Raw genomic sequence first — 9,230 nt, 5'->3', positions numbered from 1 at the left:
TTACCTGTGTTACGAGGGAATATCTGTCCACGACTCCCAATCATCCATGGTTATCTCGTACTAATGACAGTCATGCTGTAGATTTCATTTATAAAAGCTGTCATTCATCAATCATCATAATGCAACATTTTTACTACCACCTAACGCCCCTTATCTCGTTGTTCTAACTTTATATTGCTTTTCTCTCGGCTTCTACATCGCTTTTCCCTCTCGTAATACATGAAGGATCATACTCATCACCGACCCGAAAATTACTGGTCTGACACTGCCGTGCATCGACCCATTGCTGCACAGCATTATCACTATTTAAAACGGCCAAAGTGGTCGCATGGCGCGCAAGAAGGGAAATTCACAAACGGTCATGGCGCGAGGAAATATAGTTGGCCTTTTTGTGGGCACGAACAGCCTCCACTCCCATCTGTCCCAACAGAATGCCGGCCATTGATGGGATCAGATACGGATGATACACCTACTCGGGTGCCGGAATCTACTTCACCTGTGAAAGGTTTCACGGAGAAATATGGTCGGTGTCTCGAAATACTGCACTACGGATCGAACAGTACAACCCGTCTACACCAAAGCACATCATCTACTTCCTCTCCTAAATCCTCTCAACTCCTCGCCATCAAAGTATATCGTTATAATATCCTCGATTTGAGCAACTCACGTTCGCACAACGTCAGCAACGTGGTTGCTGGCACATCATGTTCCCCGTGCTCAATATCAAATCACCACCCAGACCATCCAAACATCCTCCAAATAATGGACCTCCTCTACAACGAACGCTCCGAACTATGTCTAGTAATGCCATTCTGCGAAGGTGGGGACCTCCACGAACTCCTTTCATGCCATGGACCTCTACCATCAAACGAAGCAGATTGTATAATCGCCCAAATCCTCCGCGCCCTCTCCTACCTCCACGAACACGACACCGCTCACCGCGACATCCGTCTCGAAACAGTTCTGTTAACAGCGCACGGCGCGGTAAAACTAGCTGGATTTGGCAACGGTCATATTCGAAGACTATGGAATGAATGTGCCATTCCCATACAAGAGTCAGAATCATCTCAACACTCTCCTCCATCTAACCGCCAACATTCATCTTGGTCATTCTCCTTACCTTGGCTATTTGCGCCTTTCAAAAGCCATGATGGAGAGCCTCTTCATAGCTCTGTGGGTTTCATGAATTCCACTGCATCCTTCCCGGGAATCAGTCAACCTTACATTCCACCTGAGGGTCTTAAATATCGTCTCCGTGGCTCGGATAAATCTGATGAAGAGTACGAGAATGATCCTCGACCCGCGGACATATGGTCAACTGCGATCGTCTACTTGGCGTTGATATATGGTCGTCTTCCCTGGCGCAGTACGCGTCCTCGTCGTGAAGATACGCGGTATCTGGAGTATTTGCGGGCGCGACTGGAGGAAGATGGGTACCCACCTATCGAGGCTTTGGGAAAGGTATTTTCTAAGAATGCAATGATGCAAGATTGATTGGTACTAATTGTGATTCTTCAGAGACGGCGGAATTCTATCTATGCGATGTTGAATCCAATTCCCCACAAGCGAATAACTGCGATGGCGATGCTGGGATCGGAGTGGATGGATGGTGTGGTTATTTGTCAGGCAGGGGAAGTGGGATATTAAGGGAAATCTCTGACAGCCTTTATACAACTTGTATGCATGGAATGAATAGTTTCCAATTCAGATGGCTTATTGGGATTCGACGCATATGTATTATTGGTGGGATAACACTACTCAATATACCTATCAGATCTTCGATGTCCAAGTGAATCTGGAGATCGCGATCTCCAGATTCACTTGTCCATTCTTGAGACCTTATTCCTTCTAATCGCTAAATTTCTTCTTGGACATTTTGATACTATCAAAGGAGTATCAACGCTAATTCACCGCCCTGGCGCCAGTCTACGAATGAATCATACTGCACTAGTAGTTCATAATTCGCCTCAAATCTCAGTCATTCGCTAACATATATACAATCCCCGAAATAAATGAACGAGCTTTAAACTTCCACTCAGTGAAACCAGGAGCTGGAAGCTCACAGCTTAGCCTTGACCGGCAAAGCTTCGCTCACAGGAGCAACCTCCACCATCATCTTTCCAGTATTGGCACCCTTGTACAAGTCAACCAGTGCCTGGGGTGCACCTTCAATTCCACCCTTAACAATATGCTCCTTGCGCTTAAGTTTACCCTGCGCCAACCAGGATCCCAGATCCTGCAGGGCAGCAGAGTATTTCTTCGCATAGTCGAAAACAATGAATCCCTTCATAGTAACCCGTTGAGACTGCACCTATTAGCATTGAACAATTCCACGCCCACCAGGGGGTAAAAAAAAAAACTTACAATAACAGTCATAAAACTGGTCGGACCCTGCGGTTTCGCCGAATTATACTGACTGATAGCCCCACAAATAGCAAAACGAGCATCCTTCGCCGCTCTAGCAAGACAAGCATCCAAAATTTCACCACCGGTATTATCAAAAAAGACATCAATATACTCGGGAGTCGCATCCTTCAACTGTTTCTTCCAATCCGGATCTTTATAATTAATCGCCGCATCAAATCCAAGTTCTTTAACCAGAAATTCACACTTGTCTTTACTACCCGCAAGACCAATAACTCTCTTCGCACCCTGGATCTTGGCAATTTGTCCCGCAATACTTCCCGTCGCACCCGCAGCACCAGAAACAACAACCGTTTCTCCAGCCTTGGGTTTTCCAACCTCCATCATACCGAAATATGCTGTGAGTCCGGTCATACCGAGGACGGACATCGCGTCTGTTGGACGACCACCGGGTGGAACGACGACTTTTTCAACTTCTTTGGCACTGAGAATGGCGTACTCGGTCCAACCGGAGTATGCAACGACCCAATCACCAGGTTGGAATTTAGAAGATAAGTCCGTGCCAACGGAGATAACCTGTGCGATACTTTGACCGCGCATGACGGCGCCGATTTCGACGGGAGCAATGTAGGAGCGTTTGGCGGTTAACCATTGACGCATTGCGGGGTCGAGGGAGAGGTAGTGGGCTCGTACGAGGAGTTTGTCGGATGGTACATTTTGGGGTTTTTGGAGGGTTTTCACGCGAAAGGTGCCGGATGTTAGGGAGGGGTCGATTGCGGCGGTTGGGGCGGTGGTGTAGATGATCTGTTTGTAGGACATTTTTGTAGACTTCCTCTGTGTGAGTGGTACCTCTCTAGGTAGGAAAGGGTGATGGGTGATGTGATTTGAGGAATGAGGAGAAGGGAATATACATAGTTATTTTGTAGTGAATGCTGGGGTACCGAGGTCGTCTGGGGAGATCGGAGAAGGTCCTAAATAGGAAAATTGCTCCATGGACCTCGGCCGTGGGGGAACGTCTAATTTTGATTATTCATGCTGTGTACTGCATTTATACAAGATGAATGATACTGTATAACATGTTCTATTAAGGAGTATACTGTAAATAGTATATAGTATATTACTATATAGTGTATAGTGTATAGTATAATCCAAGGTTAATGGAGAATCAAGTATTGAGATCAACTTGACGTCATGACAGATAGATCTGATATACACCACATTCATCCATTCATTCCATTTTATATTGTTCAAATATTATTTTAATATCGTTTCTACTCTCCTTCTTCTTCTATTACTATTACTATTGCTTTTACTTTTATTAGCTGCTTGCTGAAAATGGCCAATCGCTCAACAGACACCTCCGGCGCCGGACTCGCTCACGGCTCATCGACCGGAGCCCCCGGCATCCCGACGGGCGTACAAGATCAGCGAGCACAATACGATCCCAACACCACCGGTGTGAATCCATCCACAGGTGCAGCATACAGTAAGACTCGCGCGGGTTCCTACTCCAAACCCGATCGCGGACCTTCTCCATCAAATAGCTACGATACTGGGGCGGGCGATGCTCGGATGCAACACCCTCCTTCTACGTCTGAACGAGTGCGGATGGAACAACAGCAGGAGAAAGCCGTGGGAGATCAGAGTAAAGGAGGACAAGCAGGACAAGATCTTGGACGTAAGGCACAGGGGGGTGATGGCGGGAGTTCATGTAAGTTATGGTTATTTTTTTTTTGGAGATTTCTCGGCAACAGGCTAAGTTCTTGACTCTTTACACTGTAGGGCGCTGGAGAATCTCTTCGTGGAGCGCTTACATCTGCGGTGGATCGGGCGTTTGGATCGGATGAAAGTGCCGAGTGGAATGAAGAGATTGCACGAAGAGGCGAGCAGGAGATTCGATCGGGGAAATTTGGAAATAAATAGTATAATTTAGTGTATTATAGTGTACTATAGTATACTGTAGTATACTGTAGTATATGATAGGACAGTACTTCCTAGTATGGGATAGTATACAGGATAATCTTGATGGGCTAAGCTTTACTTGGTGAAATCAGGTCTATGCACAATTACGTAGAATAAATCAGTAGTAACAGTATACATATATAGTACTATTACTGTTACTAATGTAGTATATCTCTATTCATATATTCTATTCTACTTGATATTTTTAATTTATATTTTCTACAATACTAATATCTGCACTAATAATTGTACGAATACTAAATATCCGAAGCACCCGAAGGCTGTGCTGGTGGAACCTTCGTGATTCCCAAAAGACCCCGTTTTCGTCGCTCCGTCCTTTTTACTTTGGAACTTTCTCTTCTTTTTTTTTACGGGAGTACTCAGTTCATATTTATCTGTCAATAATCGGTCATATTCAGTCCAGCTGTTAATACTCGTCGCAATATAATTGCTGCGGACCGAGTCTACACTACACACTGCACACTGCACATACACATACACACCTATGTGTACCTGTACGACCTCATGCCCTGACCAATTCCGATATAGACCGCTGTACCTGTATACACACTACTCGCATATACCATTACTAGTATACTAGTATAATAGTATACTAGTGCTGTATCTTTAATATGGCCACCACCTCCCATCTTCAACCACCGCAATCTCCCAAACAACAACTCCCTTACTCCTCCGAATCTTCTATTCTCCCCACCTCCGATTCGCCCTCTCAATATTCCTCCTTCTCCAGCTCCGACAGTGATCCCGATCCTGAAAATGATGGTGACGCTGACAACGATGTCGATGAGAACTCTCTCGGCGCGACTAACCTGGTCAATGAAGATGACGCAGACGACGTGGTTGGAGTCAGTATCGGTCGCTTTCAGAGCCGCATGAAAGCCCGCGCCACGCCCGCAGAGGAGAAATCGCGAATTCTCGAACAACAGGGAGGTTATTTCTCAACAGTCCCCGATACTGTCGGGGAAGATGGTCTCTTCACATCTGAAATCACTGCCGAACCAGAATCCCTCGATCCGAAGGAGATCGCCCACAAGGCCGAGTTCGAGCAACAGCAGCAACAATTGAAGAATCAGCGGGCCACCGCCAGAAAACCCGCCACGCATCCTCCTCTTCCTTCATCTTCTGCCGCCCCCTTCATTCCTTCGGATCATCAATTCCCTCGTGGTCCCCACAAAGAATCATCCGCGCCCGTGGGTTATTCCACCGACTCGAAAGACGCGAATCAACGGTCCAGTTTCACCCGATCGATCTTGAAAACTTCACTACCACGGAGACCGCGAGCTTGGTCAGGAGAATTGAAGAAGTTTTTGCCGGATTTGGGTTCATTGACGAAACGACCTTCTCTGTCGTTTCGCTCTCATAATGCCCCACGCGCCCGCAGTCAGACCGTGGTTGGAGCTACGAAACGAAGTCCCGAGATAGGATCGACGACCTCTTCTCCGGATCGACATTCACCCCCGTCATCTCCTTCGCAGATGCCCAATGGCAATAACACAAACGGTGCTCTCAATACCAGTGTTAATGGCCACCGTGCCAATGGTTCTGAGGAGGAAGAAGGGGATGACTCGCTGCCGCTGACAGAACTGCGCTCTGTCGATGGTGCCTCGGCTGCGAAGCATTCCTTCGCACGCCGGCCGAGCGCGACGCCAAAACGACCTCCGAGTCTGCGTCGGTCGTCCTCGGATCAATCCTTGTACCTTCGCGCTTCATCGACTGCATCTTCTCTCGAACAACGTCCTCTCTACGAAAATGTCCATTCCCAAGTCAACAGTCGGTTCAAGGCCATTAAGGATAGTCTCCAGGATTCAAGCAGTCGGCTATTAAGTATGCCTTCATTGCATCTGCAGGATATCCGTTATGACTGGTCATCACGCCCATCCTTCTTCAATGAAAATGGAACAGCTGAGCCACATACGCTGGACAAAGGGATGAATGGTCCATCAGCCCATCCAGCAGCAGCTCCACCTCCACCACCAAAAGCTCATTCCCAATCGACACATCCCATTCTGGAAGAAGCCATGTCTGAATTGACAGGCGACGTGGTGATTTTGGGCGGCTACCGTGGCTCAATCTTGCGATCTGCGAAACCACCGCATCGTCAATTATGGGTTCCTATGAAAGTGGGATTGAATTTGCGAAAGGTCGATTTGGAGGTCGGACTGACTCGTGAAGATGAGGAACGCATGGAAGAGTCGATCATTCCATCCGGCGTATTGTCCCACGTTGGACCCGTTGACGTCTGTCGGCGATTGATGAAGAGATTGCGCAAGTGTGAAAATGCGGTGCGCGGAGACCTTCGCGTCTGGGATTATGGATATGACTGGCGATTGAGTCCTGAACTACTCTCCGACAGGCTAATCGCCTTCCTGGAACGTCTTCCGTCCAACAGACCATCCATGGATGGTTCGACAAAGAGCAACCGCGGAGCTACAGTCATTGCTCATAGTCTGGGTGGTCTCATCACTCGGCACGCCGTGAACAAACGACCCGATCTCTTTGCCGGTGTTCTCTACGCAGGCGTACCGCAGCACTGCGTCAATATCCTCGGTCCTCTTCGCAATGGCGATGACGTCCTCCTCAGCTCGCGCGTCTTAACTGCCCAAGTCAATTTCACCTTCCGCACCAGTTTCGCCCTTCTCCCCGAAGATGGCCACTGCTTCATCGACAAGCAATCGAAAGAAGAATTCCGCGTCGACTTCTTCAACGCCGATAACTGGGAAGAATACCGACTTTCCCCTTGCATGGGTCCAGCCCTCCCCCCACCAAACGCAGGCAGTGTATTCAAGGATTTCGCAACAATCAGTAAACGTTTCTCTCTCGGACCCCGAGACTCGCAAAATTTCAATTTACAAGAATTCCAAGAACTAAATGATCCCAACGCATCCAGCACGAAAGAAATCGACCCACACAATTCATCCCGTCACGCGCGTCCTATCAGCGTTCCAAACCCGTCTGCCCTCGCGGAAAGTGCCCACGACAAGGCAAATGATGCCCTTCATCCATCATTAGAAGGAATTGTTGGGCCATCTGCTCCGAGGGGAAGTTCATCAACTAATAAAACATCCACAACGTGTACTATTCCCCGGGCGGTGGCAGCAGAGTATCTTCAACGAACATTATCAGAAGTGAAATCCTTCAAACAAGATCTTGAATTCAAACCCTCCCACCAATCCGAAAACAAATACCCACCCGCCGCAGTTTTATATGGGAAAAGCGTACCCACCGTCTACGGAGCACGGGTTACATCCCGCGAAGCTATCAAACAACAAGATTGTTACGATGACCTCGCATTTGCAGCGGGGGATGGAGTCTGTCTTGCTTCGGCGGCGATGTTACCACCTGGTTATCGGATTATTAAGAATGGGCTTGTGAAGAGTGATCGGGGTCATGTTGGTTTGTTGGGGGATCTTGAGGGTGTTGGACAGTGTCTTAGGGCTATTGTTAGAGGGAGGAGAGAAGGTGTTGGTCTTGGGACTACTTCGGCTGTTGCTGTTTAGTTTTGACTTTACTTTGCTGTATCCATTGCGGTATACTATACTGTACTGTGATTGCATGTGCGGTTGCATTGATGTCTTTACGATACCATCTGTTGATTTTTGCGATGCATTAGATGAATATTATACATATACATATACGGAATAATTCTGAAAATAAATAGTTTCATTCTTGATACTTGGACTGTTTGGATATATTGTGTGGATATCGTATAGTTGGTTTTTTACTCCTTGAGCATTCGTAGACTTCATCGATCTTTCCTGGAAATGCAAAGATCCCCCAACTCCTTCCTATAAATCCCATCTTCACGAAAATGTAAACATTGCCCTTTCAATCTCTGTCTATACTAAGATGGAACCTGATCTATGAAACTTAAACCTCTCCTGCCTCTATGCAAGTGACTCGACTTGAAAATTCATTGTCTCGGTCCACAAGAACAGCATCTTACAAGACGTTCGCGCCCATCCAAGACATCTACATTGCGTAAGTCCCCTCCCAGGACTATTTACCCAAGATACTAAGAATTTTATTAGTGGGATTAGATCGAAAGAAGTTTTCATATCGAGAGTATATGGAGCGTCCAGGAACCAGACAAATCGTCACGAACCGGACACAGCGATATACATCTCTTCGGCACGGCAACGATAGACGAAGGATCTTGCTGTCCTGGCTTATTGTCCCGGACAAGTGTGCATTCTCCCAACAATTAACGCCCTAATCAATGCTCCAATGGGCGGTGACGCTGCGAAAAGAGCTAAGGTATAATATCTGGTTTTTCCCGGTGAGATCATGATCGTAAGAACAGCAACAGCATTTGGTTTCGAGAGGATCATATTGGTGAATCTGCCCTCTAACTTGAAAGTTGATAAGCCCAAATTGCTCCGCGAACTTTTACTACGCGCATGTGTTGTCAAAAAGAAAATTTCATAAGGTACAGATGAGGTTTTAGCATCCGCGGCAAATAATATCTAAAAGGGTTTAGTCGCATGGGTCCGGATAAGCAACAAATATCAGCCAAGCGATTGAGGATTTGAATCAATCGATTTGGGAATATTAATTGTTCACGGGGGAAAAAGATCATCCCAAAGTCTGAAGTCTACTTAATTAACAATTTGTTTTTGGCATAGAAAACTCAGGCTTGTCATTGTAAATCTTCGGGACTACTGCTGAACAAAATTGCCCAAACGAGATGAATCATTCAAAGCGGAGTTCTCTGAAGGACGCAATGTAGATGAACTGGAGAGCATTAGGCGGGGCTGGCCCTTTCATTATCATCGGGAATCCTTCTAGTAGGTGTATGGAATTGGGTAGCAGGAATATTATGCAATGAATAGGGGGAAATATGTACAAAAGGTCAATATGTAGGCAGCCCACGGCACGTGCCATGC

At 46.9% G+C, this 9,230-nt stretch overlaps 4 protein-coding genes across 4 annotated transcripts; 3 read left to right on the top strand and 1 right to left on the bottom strand.

The window, feature by feature from the left end:
- Positions 1-219: 219 nt before the first annotated feature.
- N7469_000886 (uncharacterized protein) lies at positions 220-1,494 on the top strand (the record flags this gene model as incomplete). The annotated part of the gene is made up of 1 exon (XM_056639806.1): positions 220-1,494. The coding sequence occupies one exon, from the start codon at positions 220-222 to the stop codon at positions 1,492-1,494; it is 1,275 nt and encodes a 424-aa protein (XP_056505563.1).
- Positions 1,495-2,059: 565 nt separating this feature from the next.
- N7469_000885 (NADP-dependent oxidoreductase) lies at positions 2,060-3,183 on the bottom strand (the record flags this gene model as incomplete). Its single annotated transcript, XM_056639805.1, has 2 exons — positions 2,060-2,305; positions 2,365-3,183. The coding sequence occupies 2 exons, from the start codon at positions 3,181-3,183 to the stop codon at positions 2,060-2,062; spliced, it is 1,065 nt and encodes a 354-aa protein (XP_056505562.1).
- Positions 3,184-3,699: 516 nt separating this feature from the next.
- Positions 3,700-4,211, top strand: dprC (the record flags this gene model as incomplete). The annotated part of the gene is made up of 2 exons (XM_056639804.1): positions 3,700-4,075; positions 4,147-4,211. The coding sequence occupies 2 exons, from the start codon at positions 3,700-3,702 to the stop codon at positions 4,209-4,211; spliced, it is 441 nt and encodes a 146-aa protein (XP_056505561.1).
- A 747-nt stretch (positions 4,212-4,958) lies between these two features.
- N7469_000883 (uncharacterized protein) lies at positions 4,959-7,844 on the top strand (the record flags this gene model as incomplete). The annotated part of the gene is made up of 1 exon (XM_056639803.1): positions 4,959-7,844. The coding sequence occupies one exon, from the start codon at positions 4,959-4,961 to the stop codon at positions 7,842-7,844; it is 2,886 nt and encodes a 961-aa protein (XP_056505560.1).
- Between the last annotated feature and the right edge of the window lie 1,386 nt (positions 7,845-9,230).

The sequence above is a fragment of the Penicillium citrinum genome (genome assembly GCF_028827155.1).
Source record: "Penicillium citrinum strain IBT 23319 chromosome Unknown utg000001l:1.0-4955037.0:1.0-4956770.0, whole genome shotgun sequence".
Taxonomy (NCBI): domain Eukaryota; kingdom Fungi; phylum Ascomycota; class Eurotiomycetes; order Eurotiales; family Aspergillaceae; genus Penicillium; species Penicillium citrinum.
This window is presented reverse-complemented; position numbering and strand designations above follow the sequence as displayed.